This window comes from Micromesistius poutassou, assembly GCF_964030765.1.
Source record: "Micromesistius poutassou genome assembly, chromosome: 9".
Taxonomy (NCBI): Eukaryota; Metazoa; Chordata; class Actinopteri; order Gadiformes; family Gadidae; genus Micromesistius; species Micromesistius poutassou.
Genome location: NC_140279.1, coordinates 10,752,173 through 10,779,833, shown reverse-complemented (window position 1 = coordinate 10,779,833; position 27,661 = coordinate 10,752,173). Strand labels below are relative to the sequence as shown.

The 27,661-nt window shown below is 51.5% G+C and overlaps 1 protein-coding gene across 1 annotated transcript; it reads right to left on the bottom strand.

The window, feature by feature from the left end:
* Positions 1 to 94: 94 nt before the first annotated feature.
* On the bottom strand, positions 95 to 26,945 carry sned1 (sushi, nidogen and EGF-like domains 1; the record flags this gene model as incomplete). The annotated part of the gene is made up of 29 exons (XM_084473582.1): positions 95 to 235; positions 567 to 643; positions 738 to 825; positions 2,485 to 2,583; positions 2,695 to 2,777; positions 2,986 to 3,115; positions 3,617 to 3,895; positions 4,191 to 4,303; positions 4,808 to 4,991; positions 5,540 to 5,851; positions 6,157 to 6,273; positions 6,367 to 6,468; positions 6,672 to 6,785; positions 7,278 to 7,451; positions 7,969 to 8,115; positions 8,372 to 8,488; positions 8,802 to 8,921; positions 9,609 to 9,743; positions 10,042 to 10,134; positions 12,369 to 12,476; positions 13,777 to 13,824; positions 15,147 to 15,260; positions 16,435 to 16,548; positions 16,817 to 16,930; positions 17,583 to 17,708; positions 18,119 to 18,281; positions 18,948 to 19,088; positions 20,048 to 20,335; positions 26,727 to 26,945. The coding sequence occupies 29 exons, from the start codon at positions 26,943 to 26,945 to the stop codon at positions 189 to 191; spliced, it is 3,966 nt and encodes a 1,321-aa protein (XP_084329708.1). The 3' UTR covers positions 95 to 188.
* Positions 26,946 to 27,661: the final 716 nt, after the last annotated feature.

Here is a 27,661-nt window from a genome sequence, read left to right as displayed (position 1 = left end):
CTTCAACCCTCTTGGTCCGCCGTGTTTGGGGTCCTCATTGCCACACGCTGTTCCAAGAGTCAGAGTTGGTCCGTCTCTGAGAAACAGCGCCCTCTGGAGGCCGGGCACTGACATAACACCAACACAAACTGAACCTTCTTCTCAAATGGAGGACGTAGTTTCTGCCTTGAATGACACTGTCCGTGTCTTTATGCGGCGGCAGCAGGGACAGGTGTTTCAGCGGGGACGGAGGACTCTGGATGGAAAGAGGAAATAAAAGAAAATCGACAGAAAAATAACCATGAATACAGAGTGACTATCTAATCAACCGGCAGCTCGTTAAAACATAACACAATCATGGGTTCGATGCACAGTGGATAATCGTCAATACAATGGACAATACTAGTGTCAATACTATATTGAGAGATATTGACATAATCATGAATACATATTTATATGTATTTGACTACATCCAAGCCTATTTCTCACTCTATTTCTGTCTATTTGTTTGGAGAACACAGTCTCATGTTCAAACCCGATTGTTATATTCACGACCGTTGTCCTCGGCCGATCTTTCTCAAACGTACGAGTTTTGTCGGGAAGCGATGGCTCACAGATCTCCCTGAAGCAGACGTCCTGCTGGACCTTGTAGGTCCGCTTGTACCTGCGGGGGGCAGGGAGAGACCAGTCAGGTTCAGGGGCTTTGTGAGGACATTTAACTCACACACAAGTCTTTGGACAACAAAGTGAGGACTTACAGGTAGTGACACACTCCGTCCTCCCAGACCGGGACACTCTTCGTCTCCGAGAGGAGACGAGTGCAGGGGTGAGGCACCCGCTGGCAGGCTGGGGTAGAGAGGGGGAGAGAGCGAGAGAGAGGAGGGGGGAGAGAGAGAGAGAGAGGAGGGGGGGGGGGGGAGAGAGAGAGGGGGTGGGGTAGAGAGAGGGATGGGAGAGAGAGAGAGAAAGAGACATGGGTGAGGGAGAGAGAGAGATAGAAAGAGTGAGAGAGAGGAGGGGGGAGACAGAGAGAGAGAGAGAGAGAGACAGGAGGGGGGAGAGAGAGTGAGAGAGAGATTAAGACAGAGACAGGGAAACACACCTCATTCTGTATATGAGTGTTAGTATACAAGTGGTGTGAGTGAGGGACCCTGGGTGGTTAAACAAGGTTCAGAGGTTCAGAGGTTCAGAGGAGAGGAGGAGGGGAGGAGAGGCTGGTCTCAGGCCGGGGGCTACGGACACAGGAATGCTGCAGGAGAGGAATGTCTAAACAACTTGACCTGGACGCGTAAGGTGAGGAGACACTCAGAGATGGGGGGCAGGGGGCAGCCCTTAATCTCCCTAGTCTGGCCTCTCTGCTGTTGCATGGAGACCCCCAGTCTGTGTGATGTTGGTGTCATTAGGCACATGGATCAGGTAAGGCTTAGGCTGTCTTCCTCAGGTAGGACGACAGGTAGCCTGCTGAAAGTGGGGATCGAACCCAGAACCCTTCGCCTGGACCCAAATCATTATCCGGAGTTTCCCGGCTCTGCTGCTCTATGATGGTTATAGCTTCCTAGCCTGGCGGCTCATGCTCATTTCCCATGAGCCGTGGGGGGGGGGGGGGGTTGCTAAGCGCTGTAACAGTGAGGCCGTCCTGCGCAGGGATGAGGTCATAACCACAAGCTGTAGGAAACAGTGCAGGTTCTCATGACGAGAGGGTCTCTGGTCCGTCCCCTCACTGGGAAGGCGGAGGGGAGGGGGGTCTACACGGAGGAACTCGACTACACTCAGCTCCTGCGCCCAAATGTTCACTTTAGTTTAGCATATGCATGTATATGTGTGTGTGTGTGTGTGTGTGTGTGTGTGTGTGTGTGTGTGTGTGTGTGTGTGTGTGTGTGTGTGTGTGTGTGTGTGTTGAGATGTGCGTGGCCACGCATCAATGATAACATTTAATAACAGCTCACACTGCCTTCCCTCCAAGCCAGCTGGACCGTCACAGAACCCCCCCCCCCCCCCTCACCACACACACCACCACACACACCACCAGCACCAGCACCACCGACCCCACCACCACCACCCCCACCACCACACACACAACAACACCACCGCCAGCCCCACCACTAGCCCCACCACCACCACCACCAGCACCACCAGCCCCACCCCCAGCCTGGTCGTCTCTGAGAGACACCAGCTGTCCTCAGCTCCCCGGCACTGTGCTCTGATTTCAGCCTGGCTGAGGGAGCTGGACCCGGGCTATGGCTGGTACCACTCCACCCTGCCCTGTCCTGATACTACCCCCTCCTCCCAACACTCCCCTCTCCTCCTCCCAACACTCCCCCCTTCTGACACTCCCCCCCCCCCCTCCTCCTACTCCTAAAAGTCCTCCCCCCGTCCTAACACTCTCCCCCCACCTCCTCACAATACTCCCTCTCACTTCAGTCTAATTCCGAGGCGGAGAGATGACGGGCCAATCAGAGGTGGCCATGAGCCCCTGATCCCGCCCCCTCCTGGCCCTGAACCTACCAGGCTGGGTCCTCACACCCTCCTCCGGGACCTCTAGCGCCAGGCTGATCTTATTGGTCGTCTCCTCGATCCGCTCTAACCGCACGGGGGGCTCCGGCCCTGCAGAGGAACGATGGTACCGTCACACATGGTATATAGAGAGAGGACTCACTGGTACGATGGAGGGATACTATATGGTATATATATACTGTATATCTATAGTGGTCTTACTGGTTCGGTGACGGAGGATCTTGCGGGGGAGGTTGGTGAACTGGGCTGTGATCTTCCCTCTCCGGTCGATCAGCTCTTTATATCTACAGGACAGGAAGTGGAGCAGGAAGCAGTTAAAAAGATTTTCGATAAAAGCGTCTCATCAATATAATTTACAGTAACATGAACATCTAGTCATTTGACTTCTTTCCAAACCAACATACAAATTAAGATCGACAATACCTGTTTTTGCTATTTAATTAAAGTTTCCTGTTTGGTTTGGTTCCCGATTGACCTGTGTTCGTCACTGACCTATGTTCGTCAGAGTTCTCTGTGTCGGTCCCGCCCCCCCGTTCCAGAGGGGGGGTCTTGGGGCGCCCGTGACCCCCCTGACCCAGCGAGGACAGCCTCTCTCTCCTCCCCATCCGCCCCTCCATCGGAACTGTTCCACAACACAGGAGGAAAGGGTTTAGTTAGAGCGGTTAATACTGACCCCTGCTGGCACTCAGAGGGAACTACATCCGCCTGCTCAGAGTGGGTGACGCTCAAACTTGTCTTAAAATATAACTACGTTCTTTAAATAAACGTAAGAATTTTGAATAAACACCACAAATTCATCAAAGTAATTTTTTGTTTTGTACCATGGTCGATGGACACGTTTAGCTTTTAAAGTGCAGCATAGTCAGCAGACAATTCTGAATTTGTTATTCATCTAACTGATTATCTTTACAATAAATGATTCAAACTAATTACCGTAATACATTTCATAAACAACTCAAAATTCAAAGTGGTTTCTCCATGACTGATGGGTATCAATCATTCACAATTGACCCAAAATATCAGAATTAACGATTCAATGTGCTTTTGAAAAAAACAGCGTTGAGATTGACAGCCGAGGGCGTGGCCGGGGGGGGGGGACTCTGGGGGGCGGGCCTCCACTCACGCGTGCTGAAGGCCAGGTGGCGGGCCGTGCTGTGGACCGTCTCCTTGCCGTGGGTCCGGACGGCGGTGAGGGTCAGGTGGTACTGCTGCCCCGGGCTGAGCTCTCGCAGCGTGTACGCGCCCTGCCGCCCACTGGGCAGGAAGCGGCTCCGCGTGTTCAGCCCCCGCGTTACGTTGACCACGAAGCCGTCCGCCGCGCCGCCGGGCGGGCGGTCCCAGGTGATGAGGGCGGAGCTGGACGTCACCTGGGCCAGGGACAGGTTCTGAGGGGGGAGGGGCCCTGGGTGGGGGGGGGTTACGTATGTTGAGTTGAGGACGATGGGGTGCGTCTTCTGTCTTCTTGTCACCAGAAGAGCATGAGGCTCTTTACTATCATCCATTCATCATTCATCCATTACCCATCCATCTATCATCCATCAATCATCCATCAATCATTCATCCATCTGTCATTCATCCATGCATTCATCATTCTTTCATTTCCCCCTCTTCCTGCACAGCCCATAATAGTTGATCCAAAGTGGGCGTGGCCCCAGCGCTCTACTCAGCCAGATGTTGAGTGACAGGCGGGGACGTACGGGTCCAGATGTGCAGGGGTCCGGCCGGCCGACTGGTGGAGGGGAACTCCTCCGCCCGAATGCCGCTCTGGGTCAGCACCTCCAGCGTGTACATCTGGCCAGGAAGCAGGGAGCTGTGGACAGGAAGTGACCTCGTTTACCGGTGGCCAGTCTATGCTTGGGTTATGTGTGTGTAATATGGGGACGCTGTCATTTACTCTTTAATGTTTGTATTAAGGTGGAGTCAGGTTACATTCAAATGTTAAATACACTTTGTCATTTTACACTTTGTTGAAGGGAAGGAAACCCACCACAGTTTGTTATTTTCTGCTTCTTTTCACCAAAAAAATTCAACTCACTAAACTCACTATTTTTAATTTGGAAAACAGTTTCATACACAAGTGACTTTTAAGGATTTTTTTAATCCATGTTATTATTGATCAGGTAGGGGTAAGGGGATCTTATCCAGGGATGTTTATAAGTAGACTGAAGACATTGGGTATCGAACCCAGTACCTTTCGGCTGGGAGTGGAACACCCTCACCCCCGACCCAGATAGTGTGAAGTTACTTTGATGAAAAATCATTAAAGCGACAATATTCATTAAAGCGACAAAGTTCGTGTCCCCCAGACACGAACCTGAAGCTGAACTCGCTGACGCTGCCGTTGAGCAGGGCGGTCCGGGCCCCGCTGGCGTCGGCGGGCAGCAGGGAGAGGCGGAGCTGGGTGGCGGCGGTGTGGCGTGCGGCCTGCACCAGCCAGCTCAGCCACACCGCCGTGGAGGAGACGTTCACCACCGCCAGCTGCTCCACCGCACGCGGACCTGCAGCGCACACCGGGGGAACACATGAGCACTTCACTCATTCATCCACCTGGCATTCATCATTCACCATTCAACCACCCTTCATCCATCTATCATTCATCCATACATTACAGCTAAACATTTAACTCATCCATCAGTCGGTCGTTTATCCATCTATCATCAATTTATCCATTTATAACAGCTAAACATTTCTCTCTCACTTATCTCCAACCACATTTAACACCCAACGTCCTGCAGCTAGTCTTTACTATCTGATGTACAACATGTCATGTCTTTCTGTACCATGGAATACTAATGACGAGGCGAGAGTCAGTGTTATATCACCAAAACACACCAAAAGGTGAAAGTAGTAAATATATAAGCATATCTAGGTATGAAACACAATGTAAGAGGTGCATAATGTCCCCTTTCCTCACTGTTTGGTTCAGGGGCAGAGCATGGCATTAACCCCGCCCTGGTTAGAGGTTTGATTCCCACACATCATTAATAGCATCCACCCGTCTCTCTACTGCACCATGACTCAAACGCCACCCGTGCTCTGGACTCACGGGTGCGTATGAGGGCGACGGCGGGCTGGCTGATGTCGTTGCTGTTGGCGTTGCGTTTGATGGAGAAGGTGGAGATGTTGTAGAGCTCCCCGGGGGTCAGGCCCTGCAGCAGATGGCTGCTCTGCTGCCGGTCCAGGAAGTCCGTCTGCCGGCCCCCCCGCCCCCCGCCCCCGCCTGCCGGCGCCGCCAGGGGGGCATAGGTAATGGCGAAGCCCGTGACCGGGACAGGCGAGGGGTCGGGCTGGTCCCAGCGGATCTCCAGCTCGCTCTCCTCCACCCGCAGCACGTGGAGACCCGACGGAGGCAGCAGGTCTGGGGAGAGAAACCAGGGAGAGCTGGGAACCAGAGACACTCTTCACCACCTAAAACATGAACTAGAACTACAATACATTACCTTAAACATTTACTAGAACTACAATACACCACCTTAAGCTTCGACCTACAGTCCCCATAGTGATCCAAACCTTTAACATGATAGTCGTACTTCAAGCTCACTTATAACTGATTACTTGAATACATTCTTGTATACTTCTCACTACTTTAAGTGACATAGAAAAAGGGGCAGAGATTTTTATTCTTATAAAATTTAATAATAACAATTGTTATTTTCTACTGACCTTTGTCACAGTCCTTGCCCGTGTGTCCGACCCTACAGGTGCAGACGTAGTTCCCCTGCTGGTCGCTCCTGCAGGCACCGCGGTTCCCACAGGGCTGCAGTACACATGGATTCTCCACTAGGGGACGACAAACACAAGCAGCTTAGATCAGCTGTTGGACCACAGGCTGATGTTCAGCATTTATCAGCGTGATCGTCCAGAAACACTTACACATCTGACACTGATCCCCGAAGAATCCATCTCTGCAGAGACAGCGGTAACCTCGACACACACCCCCGTTCAGACAGGGGCTGGAGCTGCACCAGTCCTGCTCTGAACACACACACACGCACACGCACACACACACACACACACACACACACACACACGTAAGTAAGGTAAGACCCTAAATGTACGAAGTGAGCCTACCATGCTACCATGGTAATGTCGGTTGTCCCTACACCACTAGTTACAAAGTTAAAAGCCCCTCAACCCTCATCCTAACATGAGGGTGATGAGTCTGCAGGTGAGCTCACCTAGCTGGCAGCTGGCCCCACTGAATCCCTGCTGACAGCGGCAGAAGAAGCCTCCGGGCTGGTTGTCACAGGACCCCCCGTGGAGGCAGGGCTCGGAGGCACACTCGTCCACATCTGCAGGGGGGGGAGACACGCAGAGGGTGTAGAACCGAGCTTTACCGGCCACCAGGTGGCGGCGTTCTCACGCGTGGAGAGGAACAACGCTCTGAGTTTGAAGGTGTTCCTTCGTTCACACACATCTGTGAACCGATGGGTTCACGAGACCATGAGACGTTTTGTTTTAACCCTTAAGGACACCACTGCTGTGTTGGAGCAGAGCTCATCGGCTGGTTATTTGCAAAGATCAGAAATGTGGGAATAAGTCGAATAAGACTACCCAGGCCCTGGTTTGTTGCGATCAATATCGGGGTTAGAGGAGAGTGATGCATTATGGTGTGTTGCGGTTATTGTTTGGGTCTAAGGGAGAGTGATGCATCATGCGAATATATTGGTGCAGTTAATGCTGGGGTCTGGGGGAGTGATGCATCGTGGGAACGGTTTGGTGCAGTTAATGTCGCGGTCAGAGGAGAGTGATGCATCATGGGAACCCAGCGGTCCCAGCCCTACCCTGGCAGGCGGGGGGCAGGCTCCAGGTGCCGCTGACCCCACAGAGGGTCCGTGTGGCCCGGGGCAGCGAGGTGAACCCGGGCCGGCACACGTACTGCGCCACCGCGCCCGGCGCCGTGGACGAGAACTGCACCTCGGCGTGGATCACCTGGGGGGGCGGCCCGCAGCCCGGCCCTGTAACACACCGGAACACCTCGGGATCAGGTCGACATATGTGCATGTTTATACACCCTTCATAACCATCCTAGAGCAAGATGACCCCTGACCCCTAACTGCTCCTTCATGACATTGATTTGATTAACCTGTGAACCAGGCAAGAGTCTGCTGAATGACTCATGAATAAATAGGTACAGAACAGATAATGAGTAGAGGAAAGAGTCTTGACCTGCCTACCTTACTATAGATAAAGAGGTACATAGTAGATAATGCGGTAGAGGATAGGTAATGAGTAGAGGTAAGAGTCCTGACCTGATTAACTAAAGAAAAATGAGGTACGTAGTAGATAATGATGTACAGAATAGATAATGAGTAAGGGTAAGGTTCCCGACCTGCCTTACTATAGAATAAAGATAATGAGGTACAGAGTAGATAGTGAGGTACAGAGTATATAATGAGGTACATAGTATATAATGAGGTACAGAGTAAATAATGTGGTACAGAGCAGTTAATGAGTGGAGGTAAGGGTCCTGACCTGCGTTGGGGCCGGGCGGGCGGGTCCTGCTGGCCTCACAGTGTCGTCCTCCGAAGGCGTCGGTGCACTCACACTTGTACTTCCCGATGTAGTGGAAACACGTCCCGCCGTTCAGACACGGGCTGGACGCACACGGGTCCGGTTTACCTGGGGACCACAACCCAGACCGTGAGGGGGACTGGGGGGGGACTAGAGGAAACCGGGTCCGGACCTCTACACCAGGGCCACCTCACGGCCCTCCACGGTTCCTACTGAGGTCCCATCGAGATCAGCGATCAGAGCTGCATTAGGTCTGATTGAGGAGCCCATGAGAAGATGAGGTTGTGTTTGAAGAGCAGGTAGAGATACACAGACATCGTTTAACAGCATACCAGCAGCCTGGCGTTATCATAATGGTACGTACCCACTTCACAGTGCTTCCCCGTGAAGCGGTAGGGACACACGCAATGGTAGCTTCCCGCCTCCTCCTTACAGGACCCTCCGTTCCGACAGGGGCCCGACGCACAGGTGTTCAGCCGGACTGGAGGGACAGCACAGAGAACCAGGGTTACCACCACCACGATCATCATCATCATCATCACCACCATCACCATCACCACCATCATCAGCTCCACCTCCATCATCATCATTACCACCACCACCACCACCACCACCATCATCATCATCACCACCATCATCAGCTCCACCTCCATCATCATCATTACCACCACCACCACCATCACCATCATCACCTCCATCACCACCACCACCATCACCACCACCAACACAGGTATGACCAGGTCTGTTCGTCCGTACCATGTACTCTGACCGTAAGCTTAGCCTCAGCGTCGTACCTTTCTCGCAGTGCTTCCCCCAGTAGCCGTGCTTGCAGTCGCAGGAGTATCCACCGTGGCGCTCGTAGCAGTAGCCTCCGTTCATACAGGGGGAGGAGTCACAGACGGAGCGGGGCTGTACTGAAGAACACACAGCAACACTTGACTGTGTCCCATTGGATGTCAGATGGGAAGAGGCCGTGAAATCGGTACAAACAGACGGTTGCTAAACATTATGCAACGTAGCAAACTACCGAACAACTCCTGGTCTTGTGACGGAGCTGAAACTAAGCAGTTAAAATAAGGAATCATTCATCGTTATGCTCAGGTTTCATGAAACTGTTCTGGAAATAAACAAGCTTCTCTGGCTGCCAAGAAGCAAAACAATGAAACAATGATGTAACAATGATTCAAGCGATGACATCAGTCCTATTTAAGCAATACCATCCGTTTCCTCCAGTTAGCATGAGGGTTGAGCCCCTTATGGGACGGTTAAGGTATTTGGTCTTAACCCCCCACCACACTACGTCCTGGCACTTAAGCATTGTGTAGCATCTTATCCTAGCTATCTCTGTTGTATACGGGGAATGGGTTAACCTAGAGATTGTTAGTGCTTGGCACTTGGTTCTATGAACAGCCTTACTGTACCGACAGTGATATATTGTTGTTTATCTTCTTCTGACAAATGTACAAATTGTTGTAAGACGCTTTGGATAAAAGCGTCTGCTAGATGCCCTAAATGTAAATGTAAATATAGTAGTACCTCTAGCGGGTACCCTGCGTGTGCCAGAGGTGTACCCAGGGCTGGGGGGTGTTTCTGGGTCTTACCATAGGGGTAGAAGTCCTTCTGGTCCAGCTCCGCCCCACTGGTCTGACAGGTGCAGAGGTATGCCCCGCCGTACTCCAGACACGGCCCCCCGTCGGGGCAGGGCCGGTTGTTACTGCAGGGGGTCTGGGTCACCTCTGGAGAACACAGAACACACTGATGAGAGGGGTGGAGGGAGGGAGGGAGGGAGGGAGGGAGGGAGGGAGGGAGAGAGAGAGAGAGAGAGAGAGGGAGAGAGGGGAGAGAGAGAGGGGAGAACAGATGGGAGAGAGAGAGACAGACAGAGAGAGATAGAGAGACAGAGAGAGAGAAAAAGAGGGGAGGGAGAGAGAGAAAGAAGGTGATAGGGAGAGAGAGAGAGAGCAAGAGAGAGAGAGAGAGAGGGGGGGGGGGGGGGAGAGAGCGAGAGTGAGACTAGGGGAAGAGCGGACCCACCAAACTGACAGTAGAGTCCAGTGAACCCTGAAGAGCATTCACATGTCCCGTTGAGGTCCACACAAACGCCTCCGTTCTGACACAGACACTCCTCTGGAACACAAGGTCATCATCATCATCATCATCATCATCATCTTCATTATCATCCTCATTGGTTGGGTGTTGACACTAAAAAGTAAATGTGATCTGTGACTTTTACAGAACTTTGCCAGTTTTTTTTGTTTTTGTTTCATTTGTGTGTGTGTGTGTGTGTGTGCGTGTGTGTGTGTGTCTGTGTGTGTGTGAGTGCGTACGTGTGTGCTTGCATGCGTTTGCATGTGTGTGTGTGTGTGTGTGTGTGAGGGGGGAGGCAGAGAGAAAGATAGAGAGACTGTGAGAGAGCGAGAGCAACTGCTTTGGCAGTATGGATGTTTATTTTCCGTGCCAGTAACAGAGAAAGAGGGAGAGAGGAAATGTAAGACACATAACAAACAGCCCAGAGCGCGTCCTCACGACACTAAAGACTTAACAAGGCTGTGATGAAGTAACACTCATGTGGTGTTGATCCAGGATTGGCTCCTTCCTGTGATTTATTGTAAACTCTGTCCTGCTGCACTGTCCTCTCATGGCCCGCCTCTTCCCCTACACTCATTCGCTAGCGCTCAGCGCTACATCCGCTAGCTCTTAGCACATGCTAATTCAGCTAGCTCTAAGCACATGCTACATCAGATAGCTCTTGGCACTGCAACCGCTAGTTCTTATCGTATGCCACATCCGCTAGCTCTTAGCGCTACAGCCGCTAGCTCTTAGCATATGCTGTATCAAGTAGCTCTAAGCGCTACATCCGCTAATTTATATCACATGGTATATCCACTCATGCTTAGCACATGCTATATCAGCTAGCTTTTAGCACATGCTTTGTCAGCTAGCTATTAGCATATGCTTCATCAGCCAGGTCTTAACTCTATATCAGCTAGCTCTTACCAAATGCTACGTCAGCAAGCCCTTTAGCACGTGCTAAATCAGCTAGCTCTTAGCACACGCTAGCTCTGCTGGCTCTTGGCAGATTCTACATCAGTGAGCTCTTAGCACGCGCGCTACATCCGCTCTCCATCACACTTAATTTCCTGACTCTCAGCACATTCCGGAACCGCCCGCTCTCCATCCCGGGAATGTTTGTATTTCCTGGTGTTTCCTAATTGCTGCGGTGGATCAAAGCTAACGGCGGCGGCGGCGTAGCGCCACTAAATGACTCCTCTTTGAAGTCCCCGGGGCCGGCGGCGCAGAGGAGGATGCTATTATTTTTGGGATGATATGGAGCCCGTTTGTGATCCAAACACACACGACCCGGGGCCGATTAATGGAGGGTTAATTTGCGACAGGCACTTTCATTGGCCACCTGCGCAGCGCAGGGCCTTTGATCCAGGGGCCCCTGATTAGGCGGCCCCTGTGTCTCCTCCCAGGAGACCCCGACTCCTTTTTCCACTGGCTGGTCCAAGTGAGCCAGCAGGAAGGAATGTGGGAGACTTAGGATCGTCTCCGTGAACCCTGATGGTAACTACAGCTCAGAGCGCAGGACCAGACGCACAGATTCAACCAGATCGGGGAGATCTGGCCCTTTATCTCTCTCTCTCTCTCTCTCTCTCTCTCTCTCTCTCTCTCTCTCAGTTATAATACAGACAGGTGATTGGTCGTCCCCAGTCTGTCTGTAGTCATCCCAGAGCGGGACGACCCCTGACCCCTCCCTGCTCCTGCGACCTGACTCTGAATCCCCTGTGATGGGTCTGGATGTGGATGAAGGCGTCTGCTAAAGGCCTAAGCGGCGTAAACAGCCTGAGCCTCATGAGCAGTGGCAGGTGGGTTCCTGGTTTGGCCCTGATGGACATATTTCCCTGCGGCCGCGCTGGGAGCAGCTAAGAGGAGCGGAGCGGTGTGGCAGACGGCCAGGGCAGAGTGTGGCAGATCGCTCCTGCAACCTCTCTCTCTCTCTCTCTCTCTCTCTCTCTCTCTCTCTCTCTCTCTCTCTCTCTCTCTCTCTCTCTCTCTACCCCCCCCCCCCCCCCCTCTCTCTCTCTCTCTCGCTCTCTGAAGGAACAACCTGCATACCGATCGCCCGCATCCACTCGTAAAGACGGCCTTAAGAGTCTAGACGGGCGCTTCCTCTGGGTGGAGGGCTCGTTAACCGCTCGTTAACTGCCCGTTAACCGCGGGTTAGCCACTGGTTAAGCGTTCTTCACGGCGTGGGGCGGCGAGGTCGTGGTGGTGTTTACCACAACATACCAGCGCACACCGCTGGGGGCCAGAGACACGTTCCCTGAACCTACACGGTACGGTACATGGGACGGTACCTTCACAGCTGTCTCCGTAGAAGCCCGGGCTGCAGGTGCAGTTGACCACTCCCTGGCTGGTCTGTTCACAGGTTTGCCGTTTCCCACAATCCTCTCCTGCACACGCCTCTGAGGAACCGGAGGGAGGAACAGAGGGGGTGAGGATGGGAGTCATGAACTGGAATATGAACTAACACTCAAACACACAGACATGTTTCCCAGAACCACCTCTTCTCAGCACTGAGCAAGACCAAGTCCTTGGGCCCTAGTTAGACGGTCTAAAATGCAGACGTCAAGGCGCAAAGTCAAAGCACTTTGTGGGCGGTTCTACGGCGCTGTTGCTATTATGACGGCGGGATAAATGAGCTTTGCGCCCGGCGCAAATCTAAAATGGGTTGGGCTGAAACCTGTAGGTGTGTTTTGGGCGTAACGTGCAATAAACCAATGAGAGTTCCACCTTCCATCCCCTTTAAGACCCAGCGCATTTGACTTGGCGAGTTAATAGTTTGACAGCGCGTTGCGTTCTCCGCTGAGACAGATGTATGACCACATGAATTTCAAACTTCAAATGGCTCAGTTTATGGCCAAATAATAGGCATAATTCACACATGGAATAGCGTTTTCTTCTCCAACTTCAGAAAACGGATTTGTCATGTAAATTTAAACTTAAAACTTAAATGACAACTTAAAACATATGATACGTGTTTAGTTTGCGTGTGTTTAAACAGATGGGTGCGCACACACACGCGCACCAAGCATCACCCGCATTCATTCATTCTTTTAAACACTCGCGGTAAAACTGTTTTCTCACGATCAAATACTCATCAATCCTAAAAGTAATGGGCTTGTACACGATGTCTGTGTCAAGAACATATGTGTTTGATGTACGGTGTTTGCAGATGCATTGATTTAAAAGTAGGCCTACAACTTACCGCTGTATCAGCTGTTCTTTCCCAAATCATTTAACCAACCATTTACCCTAAAATTAGATTTTGTTTTGCAGAAATTAGAACTGCTGCGTCCGTGTAGATGAGAGAAGCAAAGTGTATGCGCGTTGTGCAAACGCGACATTAGGCTTTGCGCCCTTAAAATAGCATCTGAACAACGCGCCACTGACTGTAGACTAGGTATTTCCCGGTCAGTTGCGCAATTGTACTGGCGCAATGCTTGGATCGGGAAAATAGCACCAAGTATCATTTGCGCCGGAACACGCCCCTGCTTTTCGCCGACACACCTCTCCAGGCGCCTGGTTGCTGCGGGGGAAAATCAGCTTTGCGCCGGGTGCAAACTAGCAACGACACGTGCGTCAGTGTAGAAAGTCTATTGCACCGGGCGCAAGATAGGGCCCCTTGTATGTTAACCGGCTCAGTAATAAATCCCCTCCTGACCCATGTGAGCCTCGTTTACGAGAACCAACAACCTGCCGTACCTGTTTGATTGTCGGCCTGCGTGGAGTTGGCCTGGATGACGAGGATCTCTGAGGAGGGAGAGCAGAGGAAGAGTCTGTCAGAGCAACACATCTCAGGCCTCCATCTTAGCTGTGAAGAGAGAGGCTTTCTTCAGGTCCTCAGGCTGTGTGTGTTCAGGTTGTGAGGCGACACACCAGGGCCAGGCAGTATTAACACCTTCTGTTTCTGCTTCTGTTATTGGTCTGAAGAAATGGGTCTGAGGTGATGTCACTCTATAAGGGACGACCTTTGAGGATGATTTGGAGCCACTTCACAATAAAGATTCAAGATTCAAGAAACTTTATTTATCCCGAGGGAAATTGCTGTGCAACAGCGATATAAAGTGGAGAAGTGGAGAAGTAATACAAGAAAGGTTCACCCTTTACAATTGATGGTTATTACATCTGTTCACGATTAATAAAATGTTAATTAACGGTTATTTAATGTTATTTAATGTTATTAAATGTTATTTAATGCATTAACCAAGTCTCTTTAATGTACCCCTTATCACAAAGTGTTAACAACGATTTGAATCAGAAAACAGCACTACAAAACTCTCTTTCTTCTCCTTACATACTTTTCTAACGCTATGGAGAGTGGGCCGGCTCTGATAACATTCCGACCAATCACAGCGTTGATACCACCGCTGGGTCCTCTATCCCAGTCCTCAGCTGTGGAATCCTAAACCCATCTCTCCAAATGGAGTGAATCCCGCACGCTCCACGGCGCATCCTGTTTGAGTTGGACAAGCGCGGCGGAAGCTAGCGTGCGGTTTCACACCGCCGCTCGCGGCACGGCTAAGGAAATAGGATGTCGTAAAAGGCCAATAAAACGCGTCGAGCTCAACACTTTTCAGGCTTTGTTCCCCGATCCTACCTCTCTCTCGGAGCCACCGGTCAGCATTCCTAGCGTTTCTGCCTCATGCAGACAACGTTTTATCACCAGGCTGAACCGAGAGGGAAAAGCAGGGTTTCTGAGAACAGATCCGACATGGTTTTCCTCAACAATAATGTCCTCAATAATGTCCTATTCACATCTCTTCCCATCTCTCTCTCTTTAGAGAGGATACTGTACAAATGCCCTCACATTTGCTCTTTCTGTACTTTTCTCCTGCTGTACTTTTGTACCTTTCTTTCCTCAACCTCACTTTGCGTTGGACCCCACAGCTGAAAGGTTGTTGGTTCAAACTCCAATGTGCACCATCGCCCTGCGGTCCCCTACCCGCTCCTCAGTGACCTCTACCTGACCCTATGTCTGAGTGGACAGAAGCAGGTGATGAACGACCTGGCATCACCGCTGTGTGTCGGCTGAGCGTGTGGCTCCTGATCGGATCGGGGAGGTCAAAGGTCACCTGTCTCACAGCGGTCCCCGGTGAAGGGCGGGGGGCAGACGCAGGCGAAGGCTGCCACCCGGTCCAGGCACTCCCCTCCGTTCAGACACGGCTGCGACACACACTCGTCCACATCTGCAGCGGGGCGCCATGGAAACAGAGTCAGGGCACGCTCAGAACCTTAGAGGGCCCAGAGACGGCCCAGGGAAAGCAATCACTTGGTGTGGGTTTGTGTGTGTGTGTGTGTGTGTGTGTGTATGTGTGCGTCTGTGTGTGTGTGTGCGCGCGTATGTGTGTGTGTGTGTGTGTGTGTCTCTGTGTGTGTCTGTGTCAGTGTGCGTACATGCGTGCATGTGCCTGTGTGTGTGTGTGTGTGTCTGTGAGTGTGTGTGTGTGTGATGAGGTTAGGAGACACTGAGCTGGATTAGCGGGCTGCACTTCCCCTGGGCCGGCCCGGTTTCAGCCCAGAACCAGGTGTGTGTTATTAAAATGTAATGCTGTGCCCCTTGTGGAATAACAGCACCCTGAACTCTACAGGAGCCTGATAATTAAATTCCCCAAAAGGTTTGCGTTTCATCAACAAACCAAAAATAAATGAAACGTCTTCGGTGATTAGACGGGACGAGATCCGCTGCGTTTAGTTTCCGTAGTGATACCTTCTCATTACGCTGTGTCAGAGATGAACTCTCATCTGTCCAGAGTGGAACTAAGAAGGTTAGAACCCTCAGCTGCAGAGTGGAGGATACGTCTACAATCATTGTTTTGTCCGTCAGTCTCCAATAAAACTGAATTCCTGACCACCGGAAACAGACATTCCAGGAGAGGCCCTCCAGAGAGGATCAATATAAGTCGTCCGGTGTCACTGCATGGACGGGAAAACCTTATTTGACATGACGCATGAGTGTGACATTATCCAGACATCTGTGAGCAGCTTAGAGGCACAGTGTGTATTTATTTATAAATTGTATTGAGTCATTTAGTCTGTCAAACCATCACGTCTTGTCACACTTTACAAAAGAAATAGGGATTGTTCTAAAATATTTAAAACATGTCCTCTCCAGAGCTGAATGTCCGTTCTGGGCTACCGTAGAAACATGGCGGGCTCCGTTGAAGAGGACCCCCTCCCAATGCTGATATAAAGGACTTATCGCAGGTTACGAAAACACCACAATAAATTTCAGTATGGATGTAGTTTCGATCTTGGAGCCGGTAGAAATCCCTCCCTTCCCGCCTCACGACCCCTGCGTGACCTCTGTGACCCCGGCGTGAACTCTGTGACCCCGGTGTGACCTCTGTGACCCCGGCTCACCTGTCTCACACAGCGTTCCCGTGAAGCCCGGCGTGCACGTGCAGCTGAAGGAGCCGACGCCCTGAACACACACACCTCCGTTACGGCATGGCGTGTCCCCGCACTCGTCCACGTCTGCAAACACACACACACACACACACACACGCACATTCACACGCACACACACACACACACACAAAAACACACCCGCACACACATACACAGTGTGAACAATCATGGCAGACTACTATCATCTAAATTGGAGTAGGCCTCAGAAATTCCAGAGGAGTCAGGAATACAAAGTTACTTCATAGCTGCAGTACAAACAGTTTAACACTTCCTGAGCTCAGGTGTAAAGTATGCTGATTGGTTCTGGTGATGAAGGGGGTCTCCCTGCAGCTACCTGTCTCACAGAGCGGCCCGCTGAACCCCGGGGGGCAGTTGCAGGAGACCCCGTTGACGCGGTCCTGGCAGGTGCCCCCGTTCTGGCAGGGCCCGGAGGAGCACTCGTCCACGTCTGAGGAGAAGAGGAACAGAGTCAGCTCACAGCCTGGAGGCCTCGGGGTGAAGGGTTAGATGAGATAGGACGGTGGTTTATTAATTCAGGATTAGAGAGGAACTGGAGAGGAACCTGCTAGGGTCATTAGAGGAAGAGGAAGAGGGCCAGCAGGAAGATCATCTATCATCTGGAGGGTTGTTGGTTTGATCCCTGAGCAACACATCACCACCTACATCCACTCCCATTAAGCTGTCGTGGCCTCAATGTGGGTTCAGTGTGGGTGTGAGACGTTGATTGTAAAGGGTTATTACTGGTTCACGTTTCATAACAAAACCGCCTCATCAATCTATCTAGCTACTATCTTGTTCTCCAACGTGAGGTCAGGTCCAAACCCCTCATCATGAACTAATCTAAAACCTTTCACTAAGAGAAGCCAGGATTGCACAGTGGCTAGTTCGACTCTCAATCACAAGGTTCAGGGAATATACTCCATGCCTACCTACCTACCACCCTCGGACCAAGACCTATCTAACATCTTACCTCAGACCCCTGCCTGCTCCCTAATGACTGTATTTGTACACTTTGGATTGACTAATTCCTTCAATGGCTGAACTTTATCTTGTGACGGTAAACATCAGGTATTAAAGTGGGACCCAGGGCTCCTCCTCACCTATCTGGCAGTGCCGGCCGGTGAAGCCCGCCAGGCAGGAGCAGGTGAAGGAAGGGTTCCCGGTGATGCAGTCGTCGATGCAGCGGCCTCCATTCAGGCACGGCCGCAGGTGCTGACACACTGAGGCTGTGGCAAGACAGGGACACCAGGGTCACTTTCAGTTTTAGATTCACTTTCACTTTTGCTTGTGTCCAATGTGGTTGTTTCCAGCCTTTTTTGGGGACAAACATTTTAAGTTTCAAAATGTTTTTGACCCCTAAATTCTTAAATGTTTGTGCATTTACATTTTTGTGCAAATGATGTGCATTTGTGCACATCATTTAAAACTTATTAACAAGGTATGTGCACCATGCCACACTAAGTGATGTGTTCATAATATATAGTGTTCATATATATAGGACCTATAAGACCTTTCCAAATAGCCAGCAATCAACAAAGTCAGCAATTAACCCATATGCAGAAATGGCGACCCAATGAACTATACAGTACAGGCAGATCTACATATAGATGTATTTATATTGATGTATCTTTATAACCAGAGTCGTTGCAGCCGCCCACTTCCACCTCGGCGTCGTCGATCCGGAACACCCATCTCCCGGGGTGCCCCACGTTGGTGGTCCCCTCCACGCCCGCCACGTCCGGGGTCCGCGAGCCCGGGATGTTGAAGTAGCGCTTCCCGTCGCCCGCGTTGAAACCTGCCTGGGGACACAGACAACATCAGCCACCACAAAACATCACAAAACACCACAAAACATCACAAAACATCACCCAACTTTACAGAACATCACCAGTTTCACTTTACTCAGCAAAGTATAAGAGCTTAAAGATTGAAGGAAAGTACCGGTCTGGGTGATCAAACCATTGTAACCGTCTCGCCTTGTTTCACTGAAACATCTGTTACCAATATCATTATCTAAATCTCTTTGTTGTGCCCATTCTGCCTAAGGGCATTTTGTGTTGTGAATGTAAACAACAGCAATACATCACTTTGGTCTTTATGAAGACATTTTGTAAAGTAAGCTCCATACTAATGGCCCTACGTTGAAGATGAGTGCTGTGTTGCCATTGTTTACATTCATGCCGGGCGCACTCACACTAAATGCCCTAAGGAATTGAGCCAATATATCTAGTAAGAAGCCATATTTCCTGTTTCCTAGGATTTATTTGTAGCCTCATTATGCAACCTGTGATTGGTTAGTAGCCAGGTGATGCTACCTGTGATTGGTTAGTAGCCAGGCTATGTTACCTGTGATTGGTCAGCAGCCAGGTGATGTTACCTGTGATTGGTTAGCAGCCAGGTGATGTTACCTGTGATTGGTTAACAGCAAGGTGATGTTACCTGTGATTGGTTAGTAGCCAGGTTACCTGTGCGGCAATGCCCCCCAGGCCGGCGGCGTCCCCCCCGCTGCTGGCATGCATGCCGGTGGTCCAGGTGATGTTGTTGTACTGGAAGATGGTGAAGGACAGATCTCCGTCCGTGATCAGGACCACCTGGAAGGTGTTCACCTGGAGAAGAACATCCACAAGGACAACCTGGACTTAGCTTCATCCACGGTATCGAAGAGCCTGGGGGAGAAGGCTTTGAGATCATATCATCTGTATCTGACGCTGTGGACCAGTTTGGATTAATGCGTTATGGAAATTATGGTAAATACCAAAAGCCGACGTGAAAATTGCACATGAATACCCCCTCACGCCGTAATTTCCACTGGAGAGCTCGTAGAATATTTTGATACACAAGCTGCCGAGATGAGATAACCTTTGACCTTTTCAGCAGTAACAGGTCAGGATCTGTGGGTCCGCCATGATTCATTTCACTACGACAACAAAAGCACTTGAACACAACGCACTCGTAATATCTAGTTCACAAATGGAAAGGATCGTCTTTTCCATTGCACGTGAAGGCAGCATAAGTCTCTCTGTGAGCTAGCAGCTTGAGGAGGTGTTGAAAGAGAACCTGAAGTGATGAGTGTGTCTCTGAGCTTATTTGTGAATCAGTCACATCACCAATTAGCTGGTTATTTACAGCCCAAACAGTGTCACAGTAGAGCCCACATGGTTGCTCTTCATCTGTTCTTGTGATGGAGTTGTGAGGAACCTTGGGGCCGGAGGTTGAGGGGCCAGAGAATGCCAGTGTGTCTGCATCTAGGGTTTTTGTCGTGATGTTTGCTTCTCAACGACCCTCTTGAAAAAGAGATTAATCTGTAGGCGTTTTCCTTCCATAAAGTTCCTGAAGCTCTTTAACCTAAACAGTCAAAGCCAAAGAGGTTTTTGTTTGAGTTCTACCGTCTGTGGACAGCTCTTCTGTGAGTGAGTGAGTGAGTGAGTGAGTGAGTGAGTGAGTGAGTGAGTGAGATGGTGAGTGAGTGAGTGAGTGCGTTAGTGAGTGAATGCGTGCGTGCGTGCGTGCGTGCGTGCGTGTGTGCGTATGCGTGTGCACGTGGGTGCGTGCATGTGTGACCTACCGGAGTGACAGCACTCCCTCCGAAGAAGGTGACGCGGTGCCAGGTGGAGACCAGCACCCAGGTGGCCGTGAAGCCGGGGAACTCGGAGTAGTAGGTCCTGACGTCAGCGGTGGCCCGCTGCAGGGTGCCGGGGTCCAGGCTCTCCCGGTAGAACACCTCCCCCGCCCGCCGGTTGTCCACATCGGCCCAGAAGGGCGCCACCACGCGGCGGTCCCCGGCGATGGGGAACGCCACGGGGGTGAACTGGGACACCTCCCGCAGGAAGGACACCAGCCCGTTGTTGTTGACCTGGAGACACACGGGGCGGGGACACCGGATTTACATTATCTTTACGTTATGCTTACACTACGTTTACACCAGGTTAACATTATGTTAACATTGTGTTTACACTACGTTTACATTCTGTTTACATTCTGTTTACATTATGTTTACAAGACATTTACACTAGGTTTACATTTTGTTTACTCTACGTTAATGTTACGTTTACGTTATGCTGACATGATATTTACACTACTTTTTAATTTTGTTAACCTCATGTTAAAGTTATGTTTACATTGCTTTAACATCACATTGACATTGTGTTTACAGTACAAGGGGTTTACTTTTAGTTTTTAGTATTTGTGTGTGGTTAAGCGGCCATTGCAACCAGTTATGACCGAGAGGCAGGGCTCTCAAAGGGGAGGCTACCTATGACCCCTGACCCCCTGACCCCTTCCCAGACCCAGAGCAACCACCTGAGGAATGTCAGCTCTTTAAAAACACACCATGGGAAAACACATTCAACGTTCACACATTCCCCAACACTCATCACATTGGTACAAATTGCAGTCATTCATAGTTGTCATTCTTGCTGTAGCTTCACAAAGCTACAACAAGATGTTTGAACCCAGCTGGTACAGTAACACACTGTGTTGATGCTCTTTGTGTCCAACAAGGTATCAGAGTGTTTAATGCGTGTATCAAGGCCTCTAGGGCGGGGGGTTTCCTGCCTGTATTTCCAGGCCTTGAACCTGGGCGGGGGGAAACAGGACGGTGGACGAACACGGGTCAGGGTGTTCCCGCTCCGAGCAAACAGGAGCCGGCCCCAACATGGCCGCCGCTGCCACAACGGATGTTTGAACTTCCCATGTAGCGAACAAACACTACCTTCATGCTGTCTCACAGCTGCAGCTGTGAAAACCTACCCGCTCACACAGAGAGAGAGAGAGAGAGAGAGAGAGAGAGAGAGCGAGAGAGAGAGGGAGGGAGAGAGAGAGAGAGAGAAAGAGGGGAGAGGGGGAGGAGAGAGAGAGAGAGAGAGAGATAGAGAGAGAGAAAGATAGAGAGAGAGAGAGAGAGAGAGAGAGAGAGAGAGATCCTGATCCGCCTGGAGACACTCTGGGGGTCCTGTTCCCTGTCTGTTCTAGCCAGGCGACAGGACAGTCCTTGGTGGAGCTTCTTACTAATGCTTTGATGGCCCTCAGCCTCGCCTCACCTTGGATTAAACAAATGAAATCAAACAAAGAGACTTCAGTCTTGTGGTGATCTGTGAGCTGAGCCTCAGAGTCCAGAGGAACCAAGTATTAAAGAGCTCAGCAACACAAGGTCTAGTCAACACCTGGAGCCTAGTCTGATGGTTGAAAATCCTAATGACCTCTGAGATAGTTGATGTGAAGTGAAGGTTTCTGAAAGTGATCTCTCAGAGAGCCCTGATGAGATCAGAGAGCTGCTGGGAACACTGGGAGCTAAACTTCACTGGGTGATATCCAGGAGGAAGACCACTGCTTTGCCAATCAGTGAGACGGTAGGAAGACAACACGATAACCTTTGGTTTTAATATTGAATTAAATTCTTAGTCTGTTCTTGTATTATAGTAGTAGTGTCGTAGTAGAGCATACCCTAGTTAAAGGTGGAGAATAGTAGAATCCGGGTGAAAACAAAGTCTTCTCTTTCCTCATGAGGTGGAGGAATGTTTTACCCATCATGCCATCTGGTTCCCCACTGTGACCCTGACCATGACCTCAGCCGCTCTCCTCTCAGCACCCAGGACCATGTGACCGGCGGTGACAGGTGTCGCCACGGCACCCGGGTTATGGGCTGTCATACGGAAACCATGGCAACCTAGGACTTCCAAGGTCTCCAGAGCAGAGGAAGTTTTCTTTGGCCCGGCGGTTAATTTGCCGACCGCAGCTTTGGGGAGACGGTGGAGGTGCTGAGGGTACCTGATCCGGGGGTGGAGGGCTTGGGGGGAGGAGGAGGTGGGGGGTAGAGGGGTGGTGGTGGGAGGGATTGAATGGTGGTGAGGGGGGGTGAAGGCAGTGGTGGTGGAGGTCAAGCAGAGAAGCATGGTACACCACAGGAGGGAAGAGAGAGAGAGAGAGAGAGAGAGAGAGAGAGAGAGAGAGAGAGAGAGAGGTGAGAGAGAGAGAGAGAGAGAGAGATGAGAGAGAGAGAGAGAGAGAGAGAGAGAGAGAGAGAGAGAGAGGAGAGGGGAGAATGAGAGGAGAGGGGGAGGGAGGGCATGAAGTGCCCGAGCTGTACGGACAGACTGGTTGTGGACGGGGAGCGTCGTACAGAGAGAGGAGTGTTAGAGACCAGGGTCACCAGGGAGGGTTCCACGCTCTAGTCCCATAATCCAATCTGCTGAGCATCTGGAAGAGCTTAGAGGAACGCGCTCTCCTTCCTGTTTGACAGTCCTATTAAATACGGACTCTGGCACGGAGCTGACCGCACAAGGAACCGGCACACCTACTGTCGGACTGGGCCCAACACTGCAGCGCTGCGCTGGTCATACTGGGAACCATGACTGGATATATTGGGAACCATACCTGGTTATACTGATAACCATACCTGGTTATACTGGGAACCATGTCTGGTTATACTGGGAACTATACCTGGTTATATTGGGAACCATTCCTGGTTAGACTGGGAACCATGACTGGTCAATCTATGGGAAGCAAACAACTGAACTGTCCTGCAACCCAGTTATGTGTCTGCTGTATATCATGATGTGAGGGAAAGATGTCAGTCTGACAGTCAATATATCTCTCTCACTTTCTCCAACCCCCACCCTTTTCAGTGGCCATAGGTAAGAAAACTGCTTTATGAAATGCAGTCCGAATGTAGTTGAACTCTCTCTCTCTCTCTCTCTCTCTCTCTCTCTCTCGCTCTATCTCTCTCTCTCTCTCTCTCTCTCTCTCTCTCTCTCTATTTAGGAGAAAAACAAACTTTAATCTGGAAATGGAGAGCCAAAATAAACCGCCATAACATCGAAGGAACCCGCAGACCGACCCAGGACAACATGGCCACTTCCACCTCTCCCGACACCCTGACCTCAACGATATGGCCCCCTCCTCCTCTCCCGACACCCTGACCTCAACGATATGGCCCCCTCCTCCTCTCCCGACACCCTGACCTCAACGATATGGCCCCCTCCTCCGCTCCCAACACCCTGACCTCAACGATATGGCCCCCTCCTCCGCTCCCAACACCCTGACCGCAACAATATGGCCGCCTCCTCCTCTCCCAACTCCCTAACCTCACCAAGATGGCTGCTTCCTCCTCTTCACTCTAGTCTCAAAAATGAGACTTCCGATCACTGATGTAAAGTATGGAGGCTGGGGGCTCAAATCTTGTTGAAGGGGGCGTTTCTCTTTCTTTTGCTTCATAAATGTTTCGACCAGTCATGTTGCTCGAAGCAGGATTCTGTCGGCACATAATTGGCTAATAACAGCGAAGATAAACTCAGCCAGCAGCAGTGAAACATAAATCATATACACAGTATGTAGACTGGCCACTGTAGAAATACATAAAAAGCTTCATCATCACGCAAAACAGTTTCTCTTCATAGAAGATCTCCGTAACAAAACCAGGTGTGATTCCGGCGTTGTAACACTCTATTAAGCTATTCTAGTCGGCACGCACACTTACACACACACACACACACACACACACACACACACTGTAAGGAATACATATTGATGTAGAACGCTACGTACACTCAACAAACCACACACTCAAACTAACCCCCCCCCCAGCCCTGGGAGAGCGGGAGCTCCCGGCTAGCGGTGGCTCAGATGAGCGCTAGCAGATGTTAGCGCGAGGAGCTACGTGTTCTCAACACATTCAAGCTCCACTCAGCCGTGATCTCACATGACGCGCCAGCGCTAATTCGTCAGATTCCTCCACAAACCACAATCTGTACAGCGTGTGTGAGTGTATGTGTGGTTTTTGTACATTATGCTACATAAATATGTATTTACAGTGTGTGTGTGTGTGTGTGTGTGTGTGTTTGTGTGTGTGTGCGTGTGCGTGTGCGCGTGTGTGTATGTGTGTGTACATCCATCCAATCGGCAGGCGATCAGTCACAGCCTTTGATCATAAGCTCCTCGTGAACCATCTCTAAGATCTGCCCTTCAACCTCCTGCCTCTCCTCTCCCCCTCCTCTCCTCCTCTCGTCTCCTTTCCTCTCCTCCTCTCCCCCTCCTCTCCTCCGCCTCCTTTCCTCTCCTCCTCTCCTCTCTCCCCTTCTCTCCTCCCTCTCCCCTTCTCCGCTCAGCCGGGATTGAACCGGTACCTGCCCAGTTAACCCAGCTGGACGGGGCGGGTCCAGAAGGGAGGGGTGGTGATGGGGAGGAGATGGTGGAGTTTGTGGGGACATGGGGACTCCCAGCGATGTGTGGGAGCCCCCACAGGAGGGGTGGGTGGGGGCTCGGAGGGAACCTTGAATGGAACTCTGATGATATCCATGATCTCAGGAGGCAGTAGTGCGGAGGCTGGAGGCTGAGGTGAGAGCATTTCTCAGGAAGCAGTAGTGAGGAGGCTGGAGGATGCGGTGTCTCAATGTGTCTCAGGAGGCAGTAGTGAGGAGGCTGGAGGCTGAAGTTGAGGGCATGTCTCAAGAGGCAGTAGTGAGGAGCCTGGAGGCTGCGGTTGAGGGCGTGTCTCAGGAGGCAGTAGTGAGGACTCTGGAGGCTGAGCAGCGAGGTGCACCGGGCTGTGATCGTGACATCGGGGGACGTTCAGGAACAGGCTCTGCAAACATCAGCTCCGAGGCTTCCATGTGGCAGACGCCCAAGCGCTCCGAGCTGGCCCCCGGGGAGCAAGAGAGAATCCACGCTGGGCCGCGGCTGAAATATCACCTGCTACTAGAAGCTGTATCGCTGCTCCTCTCAGTCATTTGGTCGAGCAGATGTTGGGTGGATCTAGCGGAGGCACTCAGCGAGATCGGGACTTCATACAATCATTTAAGCAGCCCGCCTCCTCTTTCATTCTCTCAGATTAGAAGTGAGTTCTGACCGCCGTTCAACTCATGCTGAAGTTATTGTTTACGGGATCTGAACCGAGATCTGAGGGACAAAAACCCGCTGTAGCTCTCTGTCCGCGTCTTATCAGGTCTTGATTCACCGCTGGCTCGCAACCTGGTGTATTGGATTTCAACAATTGTGCTATTTTTATCCCCTTCTTTCTCTCCCTCTCTCTCTCTCCCTGCCCATTTTTTTCTCCCTCCCTAGTTTGTACCTCCCTCCCACCTCCTCCCCCCTCCCCTCCCTCTCCCCCTCCCCCCTTCCTCCCTCCCTCTCTCTCGCTGAGGGTCAGTAGTGTGTTGTGATCGTGAGCCAGTGCACGCCTCTGAGGTCATCCCTGCTGAGCGGCCGCAGCAGAACCAACACAATCTGGGCCGCAGGTGTGCAGGCTAGCCCTGCAGGCTAACCCTGGACAACTCTGGACACGCCGTGTTGGGACATGACCTCACCGGGTCTCATCCCCCAACGCTGAGATTAGAAACATTATGCACTTTGCCCATTGTTGCCATGGTACCACCGTGACTCCAGTGGCACTTTGAACACTGTGTGAGGACTTTAAAGATGTGTGTGTGTGTGTGTGTGTATGTGTGTAAGGACTTTTAAAATGTGTGTGTGTGTGTGTGTGTGTGTGTGTGTGTGTGTGTGTGTGTGTGTGTGTGTGGTGCACCAGGTACACCAGGTACCAGGGCCGTGAGTGAGGCAGGCTGTGGTGCATTGAGAGCCCAGCAGGTGGTGTTCATTTGTGGGTCCGGGCGGCTGCAGGCTGCAGCCTCTGATCAAAGCTCAGCAGTGAACGTCAGCTCCGCCCGGCCGCACCGCATATTTGAGCTGCGACCTGCGATGGAATGGCTCACAGATGCTCCATAGCCACGCAGCCATCGACACACCAACCCTTCTCCAGCTAGGTGTGTGTTTGAGTGTGTGTGTGTGTGTGTGTGTGCGCACATACACACACACACACGCACACACACACGCACACACACATAGAGGACACAGAGCATATTCACACACATGTATGTACACATGTTCAAACACACATATACACAAACGCACACATAAAATACAAACATACAAATAGGTACATACAGCCATGTACACACACAAACACACACACACACACACACACTAAATAAACACACATACCACACGCAAAGTATGCCGAGCTATGCACAAACACACACGTACAAAATACATGTGCTAGCAAAAACATACAAAAATACAAAGACACACACTCACACACACAGGCTCACTCACTCACACACACACATCAAACCCATTCACCTCAGGATGCTCTTTCGGAGATCAAGTCTGTTTGTGTGTGTGTGTGTGTGTGTGTGTAGGAGTTCTGAGTGTGTGTGTGTGACCTCTGAGTGTGTGTGTGTGTGTGTACTCACATAGAGGCCGTTGTGTTTGTCTCCGAAGAAGGGGAACCCCAGGGAGATCTCCACCAGGCCGGAGCCCCCATCATCCTGAGCGCTGGTCCGTGTGTCCCCCTGCTCGGGGCCGAAGGGGTACATGTCCTCCAGGGCCACCACCCCCCCTGCCCCACGGAGCAGGGCGCTCAGGACCAGCAGCACCACCTCCAGGGCCCTCAGACCCCCCCACGCCCGCATCGCCTCTCCCTCTCTGGGCCACGGACACACACGCTCCCCCAAGGCCCCGACGAGTGAGAGAGAGGAGAGGAGAGGAGGAGAGGAGAGGGAGGAGGAGAGGAGAGGAGGAGAGGGAGGAGAGGGAGGAGGAGAGGAGAGAGAGGAGAGGGAGTAGATGGAGGAGAGAAGAGGGAGGAGGGACACCTGTGGCTGTGTCGACCCGGGCAGAGGGGGACAGGAGAGAGCGTTGTGGCAGCTCCTCTCACGTGCTTCTACTGCCGGCTCCTCTGGTCTCGAGCTCCAAGGTTATGCTCTCTCTCTGGTTCTTCTCTCTCTCTCTGGTTCTATTCTCTCTCTGGTTCTGGTGTCTCTGGCCTCTCTCTCTCTTAAAAGTCCGGTCTCTCTCTCTGTTGGTGGACACCTGGTCCTTTCTCCCAGGTTCCGGTCTCTCTGGTCTCGGTCTGATCCCAGAGTGGGTCTCTGTGGTCCAGTCTCAGGTCTCTCTCTGGACTCCTGTATCTCTCAGGTCTCTCTGGTTTCAGGGTTCATCCGGTCCTGGTGTCCTCTCTCTCAGGCTCTGGTCTTTCTCTGCGAGTGGACGGACTACTGGCTGGTCTCTTCTGTCTCTCTTCTGGTGTCTCTTCAGTCCTGGTGTCTCTCAGGTCCTGGTGTCTCTCTGGTCCTGGTGTCTCTCAGGTCCCAGTCTGCCAGGTGGTGGTTTTGCTCTGGAGGATTCA